The sequence below is a fragment of the Balaenoptera borealis genome, assembly GCF_965194805.1.
Source record: "Balaenoptera borealis genome assembly, chromosome: 1".
Lineage (NCBI taxonomy): Eukaryota > Metazoa > Chordata > Mammalia > Artiodactyla > Balaenopteridae > Balaenoptera > Balaenoptera borealis.
Window position 1 is genome coordinate 100,220,220 of NC_138860.1, and position 27,189 is coordinate 100,247,408.

Here is a 27,189-nt window from a genome sequence, read left to right on the forward strand (position 1 = left end):
ATCAAAGAGGAAATCAAAAAATACCTAGAGACAGATGACAATGAAAACACGATGATCCACAACCTATGGGATGCAGCAAAAGCCGTTCTAAGAGGGAAGTTTATAGCTATAGAAGTCTACATCAAGAAAGAAGAAAAATCTCAAACAATCTAACCTTACACCTAAAGGAACTAGAGAAAGAAGAACAAACAAAATCCAAAGTTAGCAGAAGGAAAGAAATCATAAAGATCAGAGCAGAAATAAATGAAATAGAAACAAAGAAAACAATAACAAAGATCAATAAAACTAAAAGCTGGTTCTTTGAGAAGATAAACAAAATCGATAAACCATTAGCCAGACTCATCAAGAAAAAGAGGGAGAGGACTCAAATCAATAAAATTAGAAATGAAAAAGGAGAAGTTACAACAGACATTGCAAAAATACAAAGCATCCTAAGAGACTACTACAAGCAACTCTATGCCAATAAAACGGACAACCTGGAAGAAATGAACAAATTCTTAGAAAGGTATAACCTTCCAAGCCTGAATCAGGAAGAAACAGAAAATATGAACAGACCAATCACAAATAATGAAGTTGAAACTGTGATTAAAAATCTTCCAACAAACAAAAGTCCAGGACCAGATGGCTTCACACGTGAATTCTTTCAAACATTTAGAGAAGAGCTAACACCCATCCTTCACAAACTCTTCCAAAAAATTGCAGAGGAAGGAACACTCCCAAACCCATTCTATGAGGCCACCGTCACCCTGATACCAAAACCAGACAAAGATACTACAAAAAAAGAAAATTACAGACCAATATCACTGATGAATATAGATGCAAAACTCTTCAACAAAATACTAGCAAACAGAACCCAACAACACATTAAAAGGATCATACACCATGATCAAGTGTGATTTATCCTAGGGATGCAAGAATTCTTAATATATGCAAATCAATCCATGTGATTCACCATATTAACAAACTGAAGAATAAAAACCATATGATCATCTCAATAGATGCAGAGAAAGCTTTTGACAAAATTCAACACCCATTTATCATAAAAACTCTCCAGAAAGTCGGCATAGAGGAAACCTACCTCAACATACTAAAGGCCATATATGACAAACCCACAGCCAACATCATTCTCAATGGTGAAAAACTGAAAGCATTTCCTCTAAGATCAGGAACAAGACAAGGATGTCCACTCTTGCCACTATTATTCAACATAGTTTTGGAAGTCCTAGCCACGGCAATCAGGGAAGAAAAAGAAATAAAAGGAATACAAATTGGAAAAGAAGAAGTAAAACTGTCACTGTTTGCAGATGACATGATACTATACATAGAGAACCCTAAAGATGCCACCAGTAAACTACTAGAGCTAATCAATGAATTTGGTAAAGTAGCAGGATACAAAACTAATGCACAGAAATCTCTTGCATTCCTATATACTAATGATGAAAAATCTGAAAGAGAAATTAAGGAAACACTCCCATTTACCATTGCAACAAAAAGAATGAAATACCTAGGAATAAACCTACCTAGGGAGACAAAAGACCTGTATGCTGAGAAGTATAAGACACTGATGAAAGAAATAAAAGATGATACCAACAGATGGAGAGATATACCATGTTCTTGGATTGGAAGAATCAATATTGTGAAAATGACTATACTACCCAAAGCAATCTACAGATTCAGTGCAATCCCTATCAAATTATCAATGGCATTTTTTACAGAACTAGAACAAAAAATCTTAAAATTTGTATGGAGACAGAAAAGACCCCGAATAGCCAAAGCAGTCTTGAGGGAAAAGAGCAGAGCTGGAGTAATCAGACTCCCTGACTTCAGACTATACTACAAAGCTACAGTAATCAAGACAATATGGTACTGGCACAAAAATGGAAATATAGATCAATGGAACAGGATAGAAAGCCCAGAGATAAACCCACACACCTATGGTCAACTAATCTATGACAAAGGAGGCAAGGATATACAATGGAGAAAAGACAGTCTCTTCAATAAGTGGTGCTGGGAAAACTGGACAGCTACATGTAAAAGAATGAAATTAGAACACTCCCTAACACCATACACAAAAATAAACTCAAAATGGATTAGAGACCTAAATGTAAGACCAGACACTATAAAACTCTTAGTGGAAAACATAGGAAGAACACCCTTTGACATAATTCACAGCAAGATCTTTTTTGATCCACCTCCTAGAGTAATGGAAATAAAAACAGAAATAAACAAATGGGACCTAATGAAACTTCAAAGCTTTTGCACAGCAAAGGAAACCATAAACAAGATGAAAAGACAACCTTAAGAATGGGAGAAAATATTTGCAAATGAATCAATGGACAAAGAATTAATCTCCAAAATATATAAACAGCTCATGCTGGTCAATATTAAAAAAACAAAAAACCCAATCCAAAAATGGGCAGAAGACCTAAATAGACATGTCTCCAAAGAAGACATACAGATGGCCAAGAAGCACATGAAAGGCTGCTCAACATCACTAATTATTAGAGAAATGCAAATCAAAACTACAATGAGGTATCACCTCACACCAGTTAGAATGGGCATCATCAGAAAATCTACAAAGAACAAATGCTGGAGAGGGTGTGGAGAAAAGGGAACCCTCTTTCACTGTTGGTGGGAATGTAAACTGATACAGCCACTGTGGAGAACAGTATGGAGGTTCATTAAAAAACTAAAAATAGAATTACCATATGACCAGCAATCCCACTACTGGGCATATACACAGAGAAAACCATAATTCAAAAAGACACATGCACCCCAATGTTCATTGCAGCACTATTTACAATAGCCAGGTCATGGAGGCAACCTAAATGCCCATTGACAGACGAATGGATAAAGAAGAAGTGGTACATATATACAATGGAATATTACTCAGCCATAAAAAGGAACGAAATTCGGTCATTTGTAGAGACGTGGATGGACCTAGAGACTGTCATATTGAGTGAAGTAAGTCAGAAAGAGAAAAACAAATATCGTATATTGATGCATGTATGTGGAACCTAGAAAAATGGTACAGATGAACCGGTTAGCAGGGCAGAAATAGAGACACAGATGTAGAGAAGAAACGTATGGACACCAAGGGGGGAAAGTGGCTGGGGGTGGGGGTGGTGCTGTGATGAATTGGGAGATTGGGATTGACATGTATACACTGATGTGTATAAAATAGATGACTAATATGAACCTGCTGTATAAAAAAATAAATAAAATAAAATTCAAAAATTCAAAAAAAAAATAAAAAAGAAATACTCAAGAGGATAAAGCATTTACTCCTATAATCTCACTGATCTACATACCAAGGATGTAGGGTGCTGGAGCTGAGGCATGGAGGGTTTTGTACACCATACCGCCTTTATGTGGTAGGGTCATGCTTAAATCCAGTCTTCCAATGCCAGAAGGAAAAATTTGAGGACATTACATTTTTTATAATACTTCAGGAAATTAACACAGAAAAATCAAGTTAGGCCCTTTTTTGGGCATACATTTCCTCTAAGGCTAGATTAATTTTCCTTTCCAATGTCTTTCCCTGATTACACTTCAGGAACCCATTCATTAGGTCCTGTTGCATCAGGTAAACTACATGAGACTTTTCCTTTGAGAAGGTGTGTCTTCATTATAAAGTCTCCTCATTCCTTATGCTTTGAATCTTGGTGCTCGTTTCAGCCCCTCCTTTGTCTCTCCTTCTCTCCTCCTGTCAGCCTTCTTTGGGCCTCTACATCTAGATGTTCCAGGATTGATGACTTATCCGCTGAGTCCTGGCTCCTCACATTGTTTTTGGGATCCCAAACTCATTCAGACCCTTAAGGTGCTTTCTGGGAACCTACGGTGTGTACAACGTTAAAACCATGGCCTTATCCAGAGCTTATGTGCAGAAGTGCTGCCTGACTTCTCACTATTTGATGCTTTTAATGATTCTCCAGCATGGCTGGAGATGTTCACCCTCCAGCTTCTAGATCCCATCCTAACCTTGGCCTGCTCAGTGCCAAATCTCTCAATTATCACCATAGTTCACTGCTGCCCACGGCATTAGTATGGTAGTAAATTTCACTTTGGCTTTATAATAGGTAGAAATGTAGCCTCCAGATAACTATACATTCCATAAGTAGCAGATAAAATATTCTGTACATCCCTGGTAGAAACCTGCTTTAGATAGTTCGTGCATGCTGACAATTTTTCAAGTGAAAAGTAAGCAAAAAACCTCTAGAGCTGTGCTGTCCAATATGGTAGACTTATGTGTCTATTAAGCCTTGCAATATGGCTAGTTCTAATTGAGAGTTCTGTAAGCATTAAACATCTGATTTCAAGGACTATGAAAAATGTAAAATATATCCTTAACAACTTTAACATTAATTCTATGTTGAAATGATAATATTTCAGTTTTTTTTTTTTTTTGGATAAAACAAGTTGTTAAAATCCACTTCTATTTATTTTTACTTTTTTTAATGTGGATAACAATACAGTTAAAGTTACATGTGTGGCTTGCATGATTTTGTATTGGACTGCGCTCTCCAGAGGCTTTGCCTGGTGGCTCTTTGATATTAGTAAGCTGACTGTGTACAGATAGAGGAAAATTAATGCAGAATTAAAATGCAAAAAAGGTTATGAATGACAGGAGGAAGCTTCTGCTCAGATTTTAAAATTTCTGTTCCCTGAATACACCAACATGCCACCTGCCTTGACAAGCTTTTAAGAACGCCTGATAATCCTCAGAGAAATGAAGCTGAACCAAATGGCATCTGTCTAAGGCTCACTGCATGGTGCCTAACCTCAGAGGCTTAAAATCAATATTGATTTTCATCATTTATTTTATCCTGGCATTTAAATATCCCTTAGATTTATTACCTTTAGGTTTTTGGTTCAGATTCAGTGATGGTTATGATACAAGGGTGATAATAAGTTATGTAGATATCATTTAATTTATGAACTCTGGAGCTCCAGGGTAGTTCAAGAAATATATTAACCGCATACACATCACCCTTCATTTTGCAGTAAGATTTCTAAGCTGGGTCCCTATTGTGCCACTTAATTTATGGTCTGGCCAGGTACATGGATCTGCGTACAGTATTTCAGTATAAGTTTCTCCAGCCATCAGAGGGGACGAAGATGGGCTTCAAAGGAGCCAGCTGGACAGCTGATGGATTGCTCTCTCTCCTATCCATAGGCTGAGGCATTATGTAGTTTTTAAAGCTTGTCAGCGGTTTGGGCCTTTTTCTGCTCTGAGAAGCTGCACGCACCGGCCTAGACAAGCAGAATCAGCCATGCTGCAGCAGGCAGAGGACAGCTCCCAGAGTTACTTACGTTGACAGCCGTAGTGCCAGGAATTTCCCGGCAGACACTCATCACACTTAGGCCCTGTTGTTCCAGTCTTACACTCACAAAATCCTGAGCCATTACAACGATCATGGACTGAGCCCAAAGGGTTACAATAACACTCTGTAGAAACAAGACAACACACAGGCTGGAGACAAGTCCGCATGGCTTATAAGGTATCAACACAGGAGTGTTGCTTACTTAAATGCATCACTTAAAGAAAGGCGTCCACTAATGAAATGCTTTGGCAAATATGGCTATTTCAGGTCCATTTATTTATTTGCTCAGCCTTCCATGATATCATTTTTCTGTTATGGGAGGAAATCATCTGAAAGCCTCCAAGGAAATAAGACATCATGCTCTTCACTGGTAACAGATCGTAATGGAGTTTCCATTTGTTAGGGCATTTTTAGATGGTTTAATGAACGCAATGAGAAGTTTACATATCAAGGATAAATCAATATGCCATCAGTGTAAAATCTGTTTTAAATTATTCAAATGAGCTTATCGGCTACACTCAAAATTTGAGAACTGCTGAACATTGTTAAAGTGGAATATGAATGCACTTTGTTCATTCAAAGTCAGTTTTACTTTATGATTTGGGATGGTGCTTTATATATATATTTATACTATGTTGTGATGAGCCTTTAGATATTGTATCTGCTACACATGTTAAGTTAGTATAGCTTTTATGCAACCTAGATTAACAATCATGAAAGGAAAATGAATTTTGTAATCCTAAATAAATTTCAACATAGGCATAATTTAAGACTTGTATCATTATAATGTCTATGGACAGAACAATATAACTTTGTGTAATAAAAAGTAAATAGAATAATTTCTTGATTCCTCACACATTATTATGCAGGATATTTTCACTTCTGAAGCTCTGTTTTTCTTAAAGCCTGAATCAGAAATACAAATTCCTTAGGCTTCCATTAGCTTGAAAGGTAACAGCAGCTAGTTTCCAGCTTTTGGAATTTGTAGGTCAAAGTTACTTTCTTTGTAATCCCACTGTATAATACTGGGCAAGTTATTATGCCCCTCTGTCTCTTGATTTCCTTTATTTTAAAATGGTCCCATTAAGAGGTTTTCATGTCAAAAAACCAAATAAAATCACACCAAGCAACTAACCAAGCAACCAACTGTGAGAAACCCTGAGGATTTTAGTTTAATAACTTTAAGTTTAGCATCTTAGATTGGCCATGGAGATTCAGGGTTTACTGTTAAATAGAGAGGTTTGGTTCTGTTTTCGTCATAGGGACTAATCAGATAATTTCTTCAAAGAATGTGGAGTACCTTAGAATCATTATTTATTTCATGTTGAGTAAGTCAATTTTGAAGTTCAGCATTCTTAAGATACAAACATTTGTATGACTAAGAGTAACATACATAGGTAAAAATAAAACCAAATAAAGTCTAAAATGCTCTCTCCTTGTCTGGACTGATTTGCACTTAATAATTGGAGTTTTATTTTAAATTGGCATTTTCTATTTTAATGTGTGTATATACAGCAGTTGTTTAAAACATTTTTAAATAGCAATTTTGTTGTGGCTTTAAAAATACACACATACACACACACACACTATAAGTATATACCTATAGCAAGAATACTATAATATGTTTCTTACTATTTAAAGTGTATAAGTTGACAATGAATCACCAACATTTCATAAGCCGGAGAGTAGAGTTACATCTGGCCAATACAAATTCACATACTGTGTTAGTCAATTAGCCCGTAACAACTGATTAATATAAAGTTTTAGATGTAAAAAAAAAGTAAACAAAATTTTTAGAAATGTGGAACATCTAAACCACGGTACATCTCAGTGGTTGTCATACAAAAGGTGGTAAGTGTAATGTTAGTCAGGAAAATAAGTGACAAGGAGAGGCGGGGTCTACAATCCACATTACATACAAATAATTTAGTTTAAAAAATATCATTTCTGGAACGATGGTCAATGGTAGATGTTGGGGTGATGAGGATGGCCTTGGAGAATTATATTTTATTCCATGAAACTAGGAAGAATATGCAGGACTGTTAGACCAAAAAACAACATGAAATACTTTTGGAAGTCTGATTAAAAAGTTATACTACAGTTGATTTATAAGTATTAGAAGTGTCTTATGTTTGCTTTGTTTTACAGAAGGTACCTCTGATTACCTGATCTTGGGTTTCCAGGGGAATGAAAACAATAATACATCATAATTGGAGATATGTTTAGTAGCAACTGCTGAGCCCTGCATTTCATTCAGATGTCAAGCTTGTTATCAGGGATTATTAGCAGTGATTACCCAAGGTCACATATCCTCTAGCTTCCTGCTTAATGTTCGAGTTTATATGAAATGGAAGCATGCAAGGATGTCATCTTCATGAAATTGCTGCATCATACAGGCTAATCACATGCATCTTTGGAAACATGGCTGGCTTGGAATTTGTATGAAAGTGGGGAAATTTACCAGGAATCACAAAGCAGCGATCACTGTGACAACATGGAATAGCATGCATTTTATATTTGCCATAATATAAAATGATGCAAATAGTTTAAGACATCTATTTCAACACAGTCAACATTGTGTCAAAGATATGTGCTGTTCCCTCATAGCCAGGGTGGTGGATTTCATTGCCAATTGTTAAAGAAATGGCAAAGTGCCTTTTTTCCCCTTAAGTTTAGATACAGCTTAGATGAAGCTCAAATTTTCAGAGATTAGTGCCTAATTCTGTGAAAGTGAATTGGGTAAATATCCATTCATTTTCATTAGTGCTTTCTATACAAAATGGCATTAAAATTAACTCTCAGCCCTGCTGCAAGCCCTTTGGGGAACTTAAATGTAAAAAATAGCGAATAGGTTCGTGCTGCCCCATAGGGCAAACCCTGGTAATGGAGCCACAGGCTTCCAATGGCCTTCAGAGAGCAAACCTCAGCTTCCGTCTCATGCCCAGGCAGCCTGACAGCTCTGCCTTTGGTCCCTCAAGTGGGAAAAGTGGAAGCTATAGCTCTTTTAGGAAACTTTTGTACGCTTATAGAAACTAAAGACAAAAGATAGACTGTACGTAGCATATACCAGCTAGCCAAATTTTTCAGTTCATTCTTTAAAAACAATTTTACCCCTTAGGAAAGAGAAACAATTTAAGGAATTTTGGTATGTGGAGGTATACTGTAGCTAATTTTAATGGTATCTAAAAATACTCATCTTTGTGTTTATCTATATCCACTTGGTTTGAAGAGTACAAAATACTGAATAGGGATATGTTTACCTCAATAATATAAAATCCTCTCCAAGATTTATAACTTTAATTAACAAAGTTTCTAGAAAGGGAGAAAAGAACTGCGTTTGATTTTTTTTAAGTAGAAATAAATACAAGAATGTATATTAAGCTTTCCATTCATCTGTATTTTACATGATTTAAATGACAAAAGCTGAATGGCAACATCTTGTCTGTGGATAATCAAATATGGATTTATAACAGAACTATGCCTCTTAGAATTAGACAGGAAGTGTGGATTTTGTAGTTTATAGATTACTTTAGAACAGGAAAAGGGGAGGACTTCATTAGAATAGAATACTTTGAGTAAAATATATCGGGATATTGTTAAGTTACCTGCTATGAGAAATTTTATGTAATAAAATCTTTTCTTTTAAGGTCTTTTTCTTTGATTTATTGAAAATAATATGAAATTGATATTGCAAAACATTTACATCTTATTGTAATGTTTTGTATTTTGAAAAAACTGATTAGGTTTTATTCCTGTATTCCTAGTGTTCCTATTTATTGTACCTTTTCCCTTGTTAACATATTTATAGTATGACATTTATATATTTTTACAAATGACATTCAGCAAAATGTAACTGCATTCAGAATTCAGACAGCTATGTGCCTTTTGGTTTTTATTAATATTCTCAAATCTTTGTAACCCAAATGTTATAAAGGCAATTGAACTTCTGTTCACAAGCTCATAGTGGAATTGCTGCTGTCATCCTAAAAACATACCATAAGTAAAAGTCTGACAAGCTTAGCTTTGCTAATTGTGTCAGGGTAGTTGGGAGAAAGCGTTCAAAAGCTTTGAAGTCAGGAAACTAACTCTTTACTAAAGCTGTATGATTTGGGTCAATTTGCCTTACTTTTCTCAACTAGAAAATAGGGGAAATTATCAGTGGAGTACTTACCACCATGGTTTTGTTAATGAGGATTAAGTAAAAACAAAACAAACAAACAAACAAAAAACATACTTGCAAGTCAGTTCACAGTTTACCAAGTGTTTCCTGTGCATCCCATATGACACCAATTTGACCAGGAGTTTTCAACGACTTACCTAAGGCACACAGCTATTAAATAGCAAACTGGGACTTGAACCCAGCTCTCCAGCCTCTAAGTCCAGGGATTTCTCCACTAATTCACAAATAATAAGGAAGCACTTTGAAAATTAGAACATACTATAGACATAAACAGTATTATAAAAACTTGGCCCATTTTAACTGAAAAAACTTGTCCAGCTATTTTAAATGACACTTGGCAAATAACTATATAACCTTGACAATCCAATCAGAAAACAATGATTCCAGAATTGCAGATTGATTTGATTTCTTTTTTGATGAAAAGATCACCTTTCATTTTTCAGCTTGTGTATATCTATCTAGTCTTTATGTGAAAAAATCTACCTTTAACATTGGTTGCCTATATATTACCTATTGGTGTGGTAACAGATACATATGTACCCTTCACCATTTTGAATATATGCACTTCTTCAAAGTACATTATGAAGTGAAATTCCATTTCTTATTTCTTATTTTTCATCAGCTCCCTTTCTTAAAGATAGCTTCTACTATGCAAAAGGTAGGAGAAGCTTTTTTGGATGGGAAGGGCACCTGGTTCTCTCCAGTTGACATGATCAGTCATCACAGGGGGTGGAAAGAATGCTCAAGGGAATTCTGTGGCCCCAGTTTTCCAGGGCTCATGTGCTTTGGAAGCTAAGAGAATTAATTGTCTTGAATAGTTTTGAAAAATTGCTTCTCCTTTTGAGGGCTATAGGAAAATTCAATAAGTGGAATTTCATTACTATGGATGGAAAAGCCAGGCAAACTTCTACATTACCAATTGCTAATGGCTTTCAATTTCAAATGGGAATATTTTAAATCAATATTAGTTGATTACCAATTATTTACAAAAGTTTGTGTCCTAATCTCATATCTATAATTAAAAACCTTATAATGAGTTTACATTTTGAAAGCTGAGTGTACAACTTAAGACTTTAAGATCAGGTTGAAATGACCAGGTGTTAAGATTTCATGCAAAAAAAAAAAGAAAGAAAAACAAAAAGAATTACTTCATCTCTTAAACATGACTTTTCAGCTCATCATCTTTAAAGCAACAATTAGACAAGGATTCAAAATACATCCCCCAACTATGATTTCAATCAGCACAAGTGAAATCTTCAAGTCTACCACAAGGATGTTTTCTCCATTGAGAAAGTTCATTCTGGCTCAGCTGTGGTGCAAATCACCAGCCTCTCCACCTTAAATAGCTCCCCATCTCGTGAAAGGCACAGAACAATAGCTGAAATTATAATGGAACTGACCTATGCACACATTCTCATCGTCCAGCTGTGCAGAAGCATTTCTGAAGTAGCCCAGCCTGCATAACTCACAGTGCTGCCCTCTAGTGTTGTGTTTACAGCTCACGCAAATGACTGTATTTAGCAGATCGATATAACTGCATCGATTGGAGTGGCCGAAGCATTCACAATCTTGCAAGGAAGAACAGAAATGTATACAGAGTGTATACAATCGCAGAATAACAGCACACTACATGCTTGGATAAAATGAGAAGTGGAGAAAAGATGGCGGAATGGCATTACATGTATGTGATTCCACATGACACATGGTGACCGCAGGTGGTTGTGACTGGCATGGAAGTAGCATCTGTTTCAGGCAGGAGAGAAAGATTGGACATTCAGAACATGATCGGAGAGTGTTAATTCTTGGCAGACAATATGAACAGAAGCATTTGCAGGTGTACACCTTTTTAAAATTTGGGAAGACTCTGTTTCCATTGATGCAAAAGTCTAATTTTTGCACATTGAAAACTTCACTGTCTTTGCATCACTCCCCTCATTTTCTCTTCATATTTGCAATCTTAAAAAAGAAGGAAGGATGAATGTCGGCATCTAAGGCCTGAGTCTGCCATCACCCATGGCTCCTTTGTTTAGAGTCTTACTATCATTTGTGTCAAGACAGTAACTCAGTCAGAATTTCACAGAAGAAATCATGGCAAATTTAATAGGGATCTAGACAACTAAACAACTCTTTATTTTTGTTTTTTCCAAATGGTAAGAGGAGAAGATGACTTCTGTAAGCCTTTCATCAGGCCAAATCTGCATGTTTGCTTATGTGTGAGAGAGAATACAAAAAACAGGAAGATGATTGGTATGAAAAAAGTACTCTTAAGATTTCCTTTTCTTGCAAGTTTCAAGCTAAGTCTGCTACAAAAGAAGAGTCAGGCAGCTACTGTACCCTCAGATTGCTTTTCCTTTGTCTCCCCCAAATGTTGGAGGTGCCTCTGAGGCTTAGGGGTGATGGTGATAAGAACTAGACGAGGAGACGTAGGGAAGGGTGGAGAGTGACTAGATCGTCTCTCTTTTGCACCTCAACCAAAGCAAGTCATTAATCTAATTCAACCTTTCTAAAAGAAGTAAAAACAAAGCCTCTATTGGTGCAATAGCTACTGAATCAGACAGAAAAAAACGTGTGAGAAGTAACTAGGTGGGGAATCTGTTTCGTCTCCTCAAATATGGGGGCAGGCCTAGCTCACATTTATAAGGGAGGTCAATTATGAAACTGCAAACCTTGTTTGCCTAAAAATATCCCTCTCATTAATGTCTGGCTTTTATTTTATCCCACCAGGAAGCCAAACACAGTCACTATTTGAGCTCATTTATTCATTCACTCAATAAATAATATATTCAGTTGGTCTATGTGTCAGGCACTATGTGAGGTACTGAGTTACTCTTTTGGCCTAGATTAAAATTTTGGAAGTATTGCATTTGATGACCAGAGTAAAAATGAGTAAGTGTTGTCAAAATTAATAAGGAAGGGTGATTATCTTTTTTTTTTTTTTTTTCTATCGGGTTGGCCAAAAAGTTCATTTGGGTTTTTCTATAAGATGTTACAGAAAAACCCAAACGAACTTTTTGGCTAACCCAATAAATTAACATACTGACACTCATCAGAACAGTGTGGATTCATTCGTATGAGAGCCAGTTACTACAGTAGAGAGCTGAGGTCAAGGTCCCAACAGAATGAAATCAAATTTGGATAGAAGCAGAGGAGGACACTGGAAACGGTGAAGAGTGGAAGACACCCAGGAATAGGGTTAGCACCTTGGAGACCCCAGATGCTTAAAAGAAAGGCAAGAAGAATGGGAGGTTCCTGAAGGCAAGCCCCTTCCTTTACAGGAGGCTAGCTTTGTCACGGTGTGCATGTGTGCTAGGGGTGGGGAGTGGGAGTGGGGAGTCAGAGGAACCAGCGGGAGAAGGAGAGTTCTGGGAGAAGGAGGCCATATGGGAGATGGGGTAAGAAAATCCTGCAAAAATTTTGTAGTTAAGGCATGCCGAATTAATAATAATAATAGCAACAAGAAAAATAATAGAATTACATATCACCAAATTAAATTCTCTTAGAAAACAAGCATTTCACCCCCATACATTCTATCTCCCTGAGTTCAACCTTGTTTAAACTGGCATTTCTGACTCCCTAGGAAACCTAAAGGGCCTCTCCAACCTTTCTTAGTTGAGGGTTTGGAACAGGGAGAATCTTTCTGGCCTGGAGCCACCTCAGAGTAGTACTTGCAGGGAGGAGACCCATGTCCCAAATCTAATTGCTTCCCAAGGACTTCTTCAGAGCTTCCTGGAATTCCGGAGGCATGGGCACACACACCCTGTCCTCAGGCTCTCCCTCTCTAGAAGAGGCCCCTAAGTGGTTACTGTTCTTCACATAACTCCATCCTAGATTGGTTCTTGGTGTACCTAATATAATTAATCCAGATTTTTTCAAAAGAATCTTTTATGTGCATAAATTCATCCTAGGAACTTTTCAGAACCACATAGAAGTAAGTCCTTGTTGTCAAGAAGCTTGTTTAGTGGGTAAGACAAACATGTGCTCAGATAACTAGAAAAAAAAGAGGACGTGCTTAAAATCAAAAACAAAAACAAAAACAAACAGAGACACAAAGTGATATAAGGAGAAATTCATTTCACTTGAGGAGAATTAGGAAAAACTAAGTTAAAACTAAATCTTCCATGAGGGCCAGTGAGGTTTATTTAACAAAAAAAAAAAAAAAAAAAAAAGGAGGAAATGAGCATTTCCAGTGAAAGGAATAGAGTGTGCAAAGACATGACATTGGGAAATGGGAGAGAACAGGGCTGGAGAAGTTTCATAACATGGTTCCTCTGTGGATAAGATCTACCCAATAGCCAATACTATTGGAAGTATTGAATGGTTCCTTTGTGGATAAGATCTACCCAATGCTGGGCTTCATCTGACAAAGCTTTACTCACCAAAAAACGTGTCTGTAGACATCCAAGTTCAATCAAGACCCAATTCATGAATCTCTGTAGACACTGTTACCTACTATTCTTTGAATTTAATGAATAGTATGCATTTCTGTGACATTCACTATTTGTTTCTGGGTTTTGTTTGAAAATCAATTTATTAATTTTGATAGGAGAGTTAAATAATGTAAATTCTATAAATAATTATATACAAAACCATACACAGCTAAACACTCGATATCACAAACTTCTTCCAGAAGATAAGTGGATACTTTAAATGTCTTATAAACTAAGAAATGAGCTAATAGTAACTTTATTCCTTTAAAACTTCTAAGACTCTTCTGAGACTTTGATAAAGCTGTCTTCTCTGACCATGGTGTATTTGAGAATATAAAATGATAAAAAGATCTTTGAAAGTGATTTGAAACACATGAGAGCACTATATAAATGCAAGACATTTCAGATGTAATTATTAGACTGCTGTATTATTTTTCAGTTTTCTGTTAATTTCCCACTCTTTAGGAACTGTTCTTTCCACATAGGCCCAGAATCCATGAATGATCATTAATGATAGAGTTAGAGCTGCACTATCTTATTAAGATCCTGAAGGGATGATATTAATAGTTCAATAATTCTTTGATCCTCTAATTCACTGACCTACCATTTCCTCCTTTCCCTTTTTACAAAATATAGAGTTCATGGTCCATTCTTACAATCATTTCCTTTTATATGCTCTCATCTCCCTCACCCTCAACCCCCTGCCCCCAATTACAGTCTCCTGGGAAAATCTGATCCTGGTTAAATCCAACTCTCCACTTCTCCATGCCTACACCCCAGCAGCTAAATGTGGCTGGAGTTTTTTTCCAACTATTTTGAAACAAGTCTCACTTTAAATTCATGACCATAAACTTCAATAAGGCCCTCAGGGCATTCTGGCAACGCTTCCTGAACCAGGAGGCTTCTGGGCCACCACTCTCTCTTGGTTCACCTCCTTCCCCACCTACCATTGCTTCTTCCTCTCTTTTGCTTTTTGTTGTATCTTCTCAAATGACTCAGGGCTTAGCCCTTGGACCTCTTGGCTCTTTAGGCTCACTAAGAGCCAGGGTTTTTTACCCAACCTCATGACTACATAAACCATCAATATGCTGACCTTTCCAAAATAGTTATTTCCAGCCTGGACCAACTTCCCAGTTAGTTAGTGAGATTTCATCCAGACTAATATTCAACTGCCTTCTTAATGTCTCCATTTGGACATTTAATAGATATCTCAACTTTAACATGTTCAAAACTGAGCTCATAGGTTACCTTCCCAAGCCTGCCACTTACATGGGTAGCCGGCTCTGTCTCAGTAAATGACAACTCTATTCCTCCAATTGCTTAGGTCAAAATTCCTGGAGTTGTTCTTGACACCAATCTTTTTCTCATCCCTCTCTACCCACGCCCCCAACCAATCAATCAGCAGATCCTCTTGACTACACGTTTAAAATACATTCTAAATCTCACCACCTCTCACCATCTCATCTTTAGTTAAGGGCACTTGGATTATTGCTGTTGTCCTCAAACTGCTTCCCTGCCTTCCATCCTTGTGACAGTCTCCTCCACACAGCAGTCAGAGTGACTCTTTTAAAACTTAAATTAGGTCATGACATCCTTTTGCCCATAATCCTAATGGCTTCCTGCCTCATTCAGAATAAAAGGCAGAGTTTGAATTCATTCATTCCCAATTGATCTGGGCTCATTGCTATCACTCTCCTCCTCAATCGCTGTACAATACTTTCAGGTTGCTCTGCAAACATGCCAAGCACTTCCCCAGGGCCTTTGCATTTGCTGTTACCTCTGTCTGGTCTACTCCTCCCCGAGACTTCCCTATGACTTGCTTCCTCACTTTGTTTTTAGGTCCTGCTCAAAGAAAATGCTGTGACTACTCTATCTGAAATAACAGCTCCTGACCCAAACACATTAATCCCCCCTCCCACATTTACTAATCCTGTTTAATTTTTTTGTAGAACCTAGAGTATCTGAAGACTAAATTAAAAAAAAAAATTTCTCCCCTATACTTTGAGTGTAAAGACATGTGTGCAGACTGTGTCCATTTTGTCCACAGATGTAAACAGAACTCAAAATACTAAGCACTCAAAACATGTTGTCGAATGAATGAATCAATGAGTCAACAAATCAGTGATGATCCTGAGGCATCTTACTTTGGGAAACAGAGGAAGACACAGAGGAAAGTTATGTTTAAATTCATTCCTCCACCATTCAAATTCTGTAAGAGAGTCTGGCTATATCCTAAATATTAAAGAGTTGAGAAAAACAACAGCCATACATCACACTATAACTGAGTTATTAAATATTTTAGCTGAAAATTGACTATATGTCTATGCAGATTAGTTTAGGTAGGAAAAAGGAGATTTCCAAAAATTGCTATGGTTTTATACACTTTTGCAATCTCAAATCACACTGTAGGCTATATTTTATTTTTCAGACAAGTTTTAATTACTGTTGTGTAAACAAGCTAACAGGGTTCTCTAAAACACATTTTCATGGTGAAGCATGGCATGCGTTGGCAATGCATATTTATTGAGGACCACCTTATACCAGGGGACAACTTGAACGAGGCCCAGTCCTAAGCGAAAACCATAGCCCTAGATCAACGAGCCATGTTGGACCATGAAGCCCAGTCCTGAAGAGTCCAGTGCAGAGTTTCTCAACCTCAGCACTACTGACATCTTAGGCCAAATAATCCGTGGTTTTCCCATATGTTGTAGGATATTCAGAAGCATTCCTGGCCTCTACCCACTAGAAGCAGTAGCAACTCCCAAGCTGTGACAACCAAAAGTTCCCTGGGGGAGCAAAATCCCCCATCTGATGTATATGACATCATATAAGGCAGTTATGATAATATGGTACGTAAGAACTGGCTAGTTAAGCGAGTAGCATTTTAGAAGAAGGAGAGTTCAAAGTTGTCTTTCTAGATCAGGAAAGATCCAAACCTCTTCTAAGGTTTAAAGACACTTTCTGACTGAGACTGGTTGGGGAAGGCCTGGGGAGGTAAGAGTTATAGAAAAACAAAAGGTTGGAGAGAAAGAGAATGAAAGAAAAAGAATATTAAGAATAGGAAGGGGGGTGTTTGTTAAATGTCTTGGTGTCTTCTTTCTTACTGTTCCCCATGTTGCCTCTAATTCCATTATTATGTCACCAATGTACCGTAATATGACATATGTTACGGAATATAAGATAAAGTACTCTGAATGTGGCACAGATAGGTTTATTTATTTATGTTGGGGCCAAATGAGGAAAGTTTATTCAAAGTCAGAGCTGGTGGAAATTTACTGTAGTCACTCAAAAAGAAAGGATTTGGAAAAAAAGACTTTAGACAGACAGAAGGCGAAGGAATTAGAATTCTTATAAAGTATTTTCCCTTCACTACATTAGCAAAGTCACAAGCCTCCAGGGGCCTCCCCCAGGGATGGGAATGAAGTGGCTGCAGCATTTTCCTGATTCTTACCCACCCCCAACTCTGTCTTGCAACCTTAGGTAGCTTTTGAAGCCCTTCCATGTACATCATTTGATAACAATCTGGATTATTCTATGATAAATCTACTTCATTAGGTGGCTTCTTCCTGCCTGTGGAAATGTGTTCAGATCTCATTAGTGCTGTGACCCCAAGAAACTAGAGATTCAATGATACAGGGTCAAATTTCAGGTCAAGAGTCCTCTTGTATATCCAGTGCTTGATGTGACAGAAAAAAGATGGACTCTATAAGGTCCCTAATGCTTCCTTTCTCCTTCACCTCTTTGGTTTCTCTGTGTAGGTTTGCATATCATAGATAAGGAGGGACATCCCTGACTAGCTTATTATATGCACACATGCCCAAATAGGCTTGGCACCCTATGAACTTGTGGCTGCTCTGTTCCTAAGGAACTTCGTTCCCCAAATTTCAAATCCACTTGGATTCCCCTCAAAAGGGCACTGCCAATGTCTGATATGTAAAAGTACATTGTGAGGAAAGTTTAAGACATGGTTTAAATATCATCGGTTTCCCTTTTCCATCTTCTGACCAGCTTCCTCCTTTTCTCTATATGACACAGAAGGAACAATTCAAGTTGGTTAAAATCTGGAAAATGATTTGACTCTTTTCAATAAGGAATAGGGAAGCTATTATGGTCATTTTCACCAAGTGGGTCAAACCAAATTCAGGTATTGTTAATAAATATATTTCTTTGTAAGAGGTGTTTCATGAAAAAAAAACCCCAAAACTCCCTAAAACATGACATATACCCAACAGTCAAGGGTGGAAAACAAGACACACCTGTCACATAGGACATTTAAAGGAAAATGGTGAAATAAAAACAGAAGTCTTTATGTTTCCTGAAAAATCTTCAGTCTGTGAATGACAGATGCTAGCTGGAATGGGCCATTCATGAGTCACAGATGAGATTCTGCTCACTTTCATTTAAAGAAAGTAACGTAACTATTATTTTTGGGTCATAATCAATGCTTAACCCAGTGTAGTTCTTCACTGGTATTTGTTCAAATTCATTTCAAACAATATTTGGAAGTAGAAATTCCAAGGTTTCATTTGTCAAATGGGCACCATACATGAACCTACCATTCTGTTCTCATGAAAAGCATCCTTGAAACTCACTGTAAGTGAGTTTCCTTATTTTCAATGCAAATGAGTGACAATGTTAATACTCTAACATTCATGTTCCAAACAGGAACCTAAAGTGTTATAATTCTTATTCACACATTAATCTTTCAGAAAACAAATATTGCAGCATTTTAAATTTGCAGCAGTCAAATTTCTGAGTGAAGCATTTTTTTTCCTCTTACAGATGACATTCTCAGTACTGTTTGATGCATTGATCGTTATCAGTCAACATGCCTCACCAATAAGCTGATGGGTACACTTCACAGATATTCCAGATTCATACAGTGTAATGTTTCACAACACATAACACCATGAAATCACTGTATGAATCCAAGAATTCCTACCTCTCTTGTGGTTTGCAACTTGAACAGAAGAAACTGTTGACAAAGCTAATTTGGGAGCAACTGGATAGGTTTAAAAGAATGAACAGCACATTAGAAACAATAGTGAAACGTTCAAATTGTAATTACTTATCATCAACCCGCTTGAAAAGTGGCCCTATATGAAGAGAATATTTGTATTTGTTGTTTCTGGGAGTTTGCTTCAATCACAAAGGAAGTCTTGTATTTGGCTGAAAATGGTTTGACCTTGTCAGTAATAAAGTTTAGAGGTTTTATTTTCAGAGGCAAAAAGAATTACCATTTAAATCAAGAATCCAGTTATGCAGAGATTATTCCAATAACAATATGGATATTAGGATCCCCTACTGTTCTTCTCTTAAAATAGTAGTTGTGTTGTTGAGTTACTTAGCAATATCATTGCCTCAATTCACCATGTCTTTCTCTCTGTGTAACCATAATCTCATCTACATATAAACCAGTTAGATTATTTTTGCTGAATTGATTAGACATGACAGATAGTCACAATGGTCAACCATTCAGCGGAATCTGGATCTCAGTCTCAGAGTCACCTCGAATCTGTCCACCTTTCAAAAATGTAGTCTTTTTCTCAACATTTATTACCTATATGATATCAGTTTGTTAATGGCAGGAATTTCTGTCTAAGTTTGCCTGCCTTTCTTTTCCAATTGTTCCTGAAGTGTTGCTTGTGAAAATAGCAAAAACAAGATAGAGCCTGACGTTCTTTGCAGATGTTGACCAGATAAATTATGTTTGCACAGAACTGACCTCTGCTAGAAAGTGCACCTTTAGCTAAAATGTCAAGTTCAAGCACTTTATTCAACTGTGAGCTTCTCAAATAAATTTATTTGAACTCTTTATCCACATTCTAAAAAAGTGCAACTGGCACTAACTAAAGATATTTTTGAAAGCTTTTAGTCTTGCGACACTCACAGAAAACATAGCAACATAATTAAATGGGTCTGTTTCAGGTTTTAAACAATGCATAATCTTGTTCAGCACAAAACTTACTGTGGAGAAGTGTTAAGTCTTAGATCCTGTCTTGTATAATTTGTTGAGCTATGAAATTCAATGGGAAATACTGAGTGACAGTTCACTGAAGATGCTCTCATTGAACTTGCCAAGGAACAAAGCCACTAAACCTTCCCACAATCCTCATAGAATTATACTAATGGGTTGAGCTTGATCTGTATTTCTTCTTCCACATATGTATGCAGAAACTTGAAAAAATTCATTTGGAGCGGATGATTAAGATAATTCTATTTGCTAGTAATATATGTATCTAGGACAGTCTTGATTTCATCACTCTGATCAAGGACTGAAAATGCAGCCCTTCCAATTTGACTCCTCAACAAATTGCTAATATATTTTGTTTTGCTTAGCAGCTATTTCCTGGTTCCTCCTTTTGCTCATTTCCTCCTCCATCTGTATTCATTAGAGCTTAAAAGGAACATCCTGTATATAACAAAGGAAGGTGGAAGCCAAAGATGTGCCTTTTTTTTGTGAGAAGGAAAGACGCAAAAGAAGACAACTTTCTTTCAATATGAACTATTTATATAGGTCTATGTATATCTATAGGCTAGACGTTAATGTAATTTTAACATTACACTGAATCTTATGAATTTTATTGGTCAGTTTTTAAAGGTTCTGTTTCTTCCTGTGTAATCACACTGCTGTCTGTCAGTTTCTTTCATTTATTTATTTATTTATTTATTTATTTATTTATTTATTTATTTATTATGTTAGAAGTCAGAAAATAATTACTGCTCTAAGGACAGAGAGAAAACAGGTTGTTCTTAATCCTGGCAGAAATTATTGGTAATTCATAAAGGATAAAAGAGGGAAAGCCTCGGCAGAGAAAATACACTATGATGTTGAAGGGGGAGAGAGAGAGAGAGAGATCCAAATTCCTGTCAGTCAATATGGAACGACAGTTTAAAAAACAAAAACAAAAACAGGTCTTTTAGGGGTTGCAATACTGCCTTTATGTATTTTCCCTGACCCTCAATAAAACTGACGTAACAGCCAGTTTACCAAAGCAAAGTAAAAGTGAGACAGTGGAAGGAAACCTGTGTCACTCACAAGTTTTTATGATATATTATTTATACTCCCCACTGTGATGGCAACCAAACTCTAGGCTTCTCTTGGGATGGCTGACATTCAATGTAAATTTGATAAAGTGCTTATAACTTTTATGCTTTCTAATTTTTTCTACATCTTTTACTATAATATTTCTGGGACACTTCATATTAGAAAAAAATATTTGAATTATGATTCTTTCAAAGACATGGCATTTATGATAATGCTCTTATTTAGTGCTAAAAAATAGAATATGGGATTTTCCCCCTAAACATGTGGGATTTTACATCAGTAGGAATTTTACATGCTCCTACCTTGTTTTGGATTAGAAACCTCAAGGGAAGAAATATTCGGCCATATCCTATTAAACTTTGGAGGATCTGCATGCACCGGGAAAAATCAGGGTATGTTACTTTCAGCTATAATGTCATTTGGTCTAAACAGAAAACTGTATGGACAAAGACACAAACCACACATCTGCTTTTTAACTTGGTTGTGATGCACTTAACAAAACATACTCCCACACCAAACAAGAGCAAGCAATTGATGATTCCCAAAACATTGAATGGACATTAAATATATAGCCTGTTCCCTAACAAAGCTATATACATTAACTTGTGCAATAAAATAGAGTGTTCTTACAAATAACCAAACAGGGACTTCAGCAATTCAAATCGTTATATGAAGCTGGTGCCTGAAACTAGAAGATAACAGGAAAGAAATAATTTCTCACTTGAGGATTCCATTCTCTGCAATTTATATTTACAGATACGAGCTTGTTACATTAGTCTTCAGGAGAGATTCTTTAGGGTATGTTTTAAGTGTGAGCCATTATCTCTGCAAAGAAGTGGATTTATTTCCTATTTTTATTTATGCGATTTCTCAGAGAAAGAAAGAGAAAGATGACTGGTGGTTCTGGCTTAAGGAGAATAGTCCAAGGTGCTTCCGATCATATCTAAGGTTTGTATGTATGGGTGTGTATATATTTTCTTTTTTTTAATATATATTTTCATGATGTTTCTAGCTCAAAATATATTTCTAAAGTTATTGGTTCCAATCCAATTATAAGCATTGTTAATTTAAGAATTAATGTTATTTCTTTCTTAGATTCACCTGTATTAAAAAAAAATGACTCTGGAAAAGCAGGAGAAGAGCCAGCTTTAAGATTGGGTGCTTTAAAGCTATTTTTGTTAAGGTACATAGGCCATGACAATTAAAGCAGTCATTTCATGACTCAAATCTACCATTCACTGAGATCAACTCAAAACCATATCTTTAGTGTGGTCCTTTGGGACCACCCAAGTCCACAAGGAGAGTTCTTGCCTCTAAACTCCTATAGCATATTACCTTATGTGCTCCTTATTTCTCACTGATATGTGGATAGGCGTAAGTTTCAATATTGCTAGTTTAAATTTTATGTCTATTTCTTGTCTCTGTAATTAGATTGAATCCCTTTGAGGAAGGGCAAAGCCTTCCAGAAGGCCTCAGTAAATATCTAATAACTGAGTAATTGATATCAAGTGGCTAGGCTACTGTAAACAGGTATTATCAGATTGTTTCCTCCATAATTAGATTATAGTGAATAACATTCTTGCAAGACATGGAACTTTCACTATAACTTTGGTTTTTTAACATTTGTTAGAAAAGCTGAACTACTGTTACTCTGTGTGTGTATGTGTGTGTGTGTATACACATAAAAGCAAAGGAAATCTTAATATTGATATTGCTGTATCCATCAAAATTTATGAATGAATAAAGAATGTAACAATTTTCCACATCTGTATCCAGGTGTTACTAAATAAATAGATATTTGGTAACATGTAGGCAAAATATGCAAGTTATTGACTGAATGTTAAGCCTACTTGAACTGCAATGATCACTTTTGAAAAACAAATGATTTCTAGAAATTGGGGTTTTTTTTTTAAAGGTTTTTTTATGTGGACCATTTTTAAAGACTTCATTAAATTTGTTACAATATTGCTTCTGTTCTACGTTTTGGTTTTTTGGCCCCGAGGCATGTGGGATCTTAGCTCCCCGATCAGGGATCAAACCTGCACCCTGTGCATTGGAAAGCAAAGTCTTAACCACTAGACCACCAGGGAAGTCTCTAGAAATTGTTTATTTAGAAGAGATTTCAAACCACTGTTATAGTTTTATATAGAAAATATATTTATTTATATTATTAGCATCAAATTAAGAAAAATTTAGTTCTTTTAAATGGTTCTCTCCATCTTTTTCCGTAAGAGAGGTAAACACAGGTCATATGTGGGGTGATGTTTGTAAACTTAATGTTAAGTATTCAGTGGCTTGACTTTCTTGATGAAATGAAAGTAATAATACAATTAATCATTTTGTTAATAAGCTTTGCCAAAAAATTTAAGTAAAGACAAAAATTTTATACTAAATAAAAGTTAGAAGTGAGCTTTGAAAATTAATTTTATAAATTAAGCTTTATTCCATATTCTAATGTAATAAATATTTTACGCCTATATTTTAGTATACTCTTTTATGATTTTTCCCTAGGATGCTGAGGTTCCGTTTTGAGGATCTTCCTACATGTATAAAAAATTAATGTAGGTCATTCTACTTTTTTTGAATTGTTAACTACTTGACCTGTATGAAATTATCAAGATAGACACCTCAGTTACAATCTGATCCCTACATGGAAGGTATTTTCTTCTGTACTGTGTACTTATGATAGTTTCTTGGGGGATGGGAGAGTGTAGCTTTTGTGTTTGCTTGGGAATATAATTAGACATTTTTTTCCAAATGATTTTCATTATGTGGGATGCCTAACCTTCCTGAAAAATTAAAACTCAGAGCCACCAGCAGTCATCACGTGGAAATCCTAATCTAATCTATACATATCTCTAGTGGGACAAAATTTTAGGCGTGATGTCTTTTCCTTGGGAGGAAAAATGTCCTGAAAAAAAAATATTGAAATTTGTGGACCCTAAACTTCTATAGCATGTTACTGTCTGTGCTTACATGTTTTAATATTTGGTCGTCATGCAATTTTAAATTTAATATCTCATTTTAATTTTTTTAATTTTTATTTTGCTTTATAATTGCAAGGCCACATAAGAAAACAACTTAAAATTAGCCAGTTACTGTCTGGCTACTCTTGTTACTCGAAGATCCTGGCACATATAAATATTCAGTCAAAGTTACTAACAAATGTTTAATTCCCAGAAGTAAATTAGGCACATTGGAGGGTATATTCGTTGTATAATTGGGACAAATTCTGTGTTATCATATTCAATGCTAATAAAAGTCTTTGCGTAACATGAAGCCTCTGAGAACTTTTAGCCAGTGGCCGCTTATTTCGAGTAGTCAGAAATTGCAAATACAAAAAAATATTATAATACGTCAAAGGTATTGGTATTGCTTCTAGGTGAACTGTTGCAGAATTTATTAATTTCATTCTTTAATGAATTAACTAAGGAATATCTTTGGGTCATATGAAGGTCTCAGAGTGGTAGTATGTTGCAAGGCAAAGGGTCCCTGGAATCAGAGGATAAGGGATCTGTTCCCAGTCCTGTTGAGTAGCTGTCTGGCTATTAATTCCCTGGACTTCAATTTCTTTACCTGTAAGATAAAGGTGCTGGACTAAAAGATCTCCATGGTTTCTCTCAGCCATTAAATCCCATCACTCCAATGGTTCTTTCCTGGCCTAGCAGTGTCACACTAAAGTTCACAGAAGGATGAAGTCTGTTGGAATGAAGCACATGCCCTTTGGAGAATCTAGGGGATTTAGGGGATTAAGAATCCCCTGTGTGGAGGGAAAGTTATTGCTGCACGTTGTAACAGTGGACCTTTGACTATCATAGTGAAACCCAAACTGGAGTTAAGAAATTATTACTGAGGAAAGGGGAGGGATTATCATATGTGTCCAGTGGGACTATAGATGGCCAATCCTTCAAGAATAGCCTTTTTTGGAAATCCCTACTTCTCAAGGCTCCTGGTCCCATACATCTGGGAAAATGGATTGAACTCATCTTGATGATCTCCAAAGACTTTGGCTTGAGGAATATGGAGACCAAGACTACATACTCAACCACCACCCCCTTTAAAAAGAAACAAAATATCTGAAATGCCCGTCTTATGCTGTTACTCTATTGTCATTGCTAAAATTTCAAACTACATCTATGGGAAGCCTAGGAAATATCTATTTAGGGGAAATTTATTTAAGATACGGTGCGTGTAAATAGAGCTTGGACTGGATTCAAATCCCAGTTTTACCACTTGGACAAGTTCCTTCACTTCTCAGTGCCTAAGCTTTCTTATATGGAAAATGGGATAATGACACTACCTACTGGTTGTTGTCAAGGCTGAATGAATGAGTTAATATTTGCTTGTCATGGTAGTGAGCATTTAAGAAATGTCAGTTCTTATTCTTTTTTTATTGAAGTATAGTTGATTTACAATGTCGTGTTAGCTCTTATTATTCTATTTGTGGTTGCTGTTGTAATAAACATATTATTGTAGTATAAAGAGTTCTTACTGAATTGAAGTAGAGGTAATAACGTGCTCCCCCTATTTCGTGAAATCTTAATTGTTCCCAAAGCAAGTGATTTGGATATGTAAAAATCTCACTTAAGATACAAATTAATTTAGGGAATAATCTGGTTCTAGGGCCTACATTGATTAGTACTATTGTTCAGAAAGCAATAGGAATTATTTTGGAATACCGTGGAAAAGATTTGATTTTTAACATTTAACGATAAAATGTTAATTTTCAAGTTTCTTTCAGTTTAGAAGCACATCAGTTTAGACTATGAATCAGATATATATATATCTTGCCTGAATATTTTTTTTTTTTCCATTAAGGAGAGACTCAGAAAACTGTTATGTGACAATTTGGTTGTGGCACTTGAAACTCCTTATCATGAATCAGAAAAACTGAGATTCTAGTTATAAAAATTAGACTTTGGTAGAAAGTTTTTCTCCTCTGTGCCCCAAGGAAAACTCCTTGCACTGTAAGTTGGAGAGAACTAGGTTAGAGTTGCTAAACTTGACAATCTATTGCTGACACCATAGTGAATCAAGCTGAAAGGAAACTTGAAGCAGATTTATTTACATCAAGAAAGCTTTAGAGTTAGGGTTTTAGAATAGTGTCCTCTATCACACATTCACTCCCTTAGCATGATTCATCGGCAGCTTTCAACTCAATTTGTGGATACCCTTTAAAACCAAAGTAAATTGTGACTATGCTTTCCCATGTTTTTTCTTTTTTTCTAGAATAGTCTACTTTATAGTGTTTCATACATTAGTCATTTAATTAAATGAGAAAGGTGGATGAATTCTAAAGGGTCCTAGTTTGGAAATTGGACATTGAGCTAGAATCCTGCCTTGGCTACCAGATGACTTAGGTGATTCAATTAAGCCTTAGTTGCCTTGTCTGTAAAATGATGATGTTGGATGAGGGCTCTTTAAGTTTCCTAAAAAGACTAATTTTTACATAAGTTTTTCGTTCTAAAATACAGTGGGAAACAGGGTGCCACCATGGATATGAAAAGCCACTGCTGAGAGGATGTTAGTGAGCCTTCATTAAACATCCTTCTTCCAGGAGTGTATGAGGAAAACATCAGGAAGAGACAAAGTCACAAAGTCCCTTTGGATTTGTAGAGTTATTGCTCTTGTTCCTCTGGGAGTTTGGAAACCACATTATTGATGTCTACAAAGGAATCTATAGAAAACCCTAAAGCTCTTCAGAAGAAACCCCTAGGGCCTTGGAGGTAATCTTACCATCTTTACAGTGAGCTGCCGACTCTCAGAAATACAGCATCATTAAACTGCTGGGGAAGAAACAGTTTAATGTAATAGTGGTAAGGCTGTCCTTGAGATGGCACACAGAATTTTTTGGCTATGAGCGACTATGTCAATAAAGTAAACATTTGGATTTTTACAGTCATAGAATATGTACAAGCATGTTTCACAATTTGCATAGCTAATTTCATGAACTGTCACATGTCCTATAATATATGTAACATCTTTACATTTCCCCTCTCCCTCAGCTTACTGAGGATGCTTATCATTGATGGTGGTAGAGGAAGGGCACATTTTAATGTAGCTTCTGTTGACCACACAGTGAGGTAACAGAAAATGAACTTCTGTTTTTCTCCAGGACACTAAAGTTCCCTGCACAGAAATGGGTCAATTCAGGGATCAACAGGTCTAAGGTGCAATGTATTAGATTGGAAAGAGTCTGAAGTAGGAGTT

The 27,189-nt window shown here is 36.3% G+C and overlaps 1 protein-coding gene across 3 annotated transcripts in view; it reads right to left on the reverse strand.

The window, feature by feature from the left end:
- The window catches only part of NTNG1 (netrin G1), a 327,327-nt gene that overhangs the window by 47,206 nt on the left and 252,932 nt on the right, over positions 1–27,189 (reverse strand). For 2 of the 3 annotated variants that reach the window (XM_082385072.1, XM_082385073.1), the window contains 2 exons: positions 10,905–11,072; positions 5,314–5,448 (listed from right to left, as the gene is read on the reverse strand). In XM_082385072.1, coding sequence (XP_082241198.1) covers positions 5,314–5,448; positions 10,905–11,072 — 303 coding nt within the window. Of the gene's footprint in view, positions 1–5,313; positions 5,449–10,904; positions 11,073–18,873; positions 18,934–21,281; positions 21,348–27,189 lie in introns of all 3 variants that reach the window. The other variant, XM_082385074.1, reaches the window with a different exon arrangement.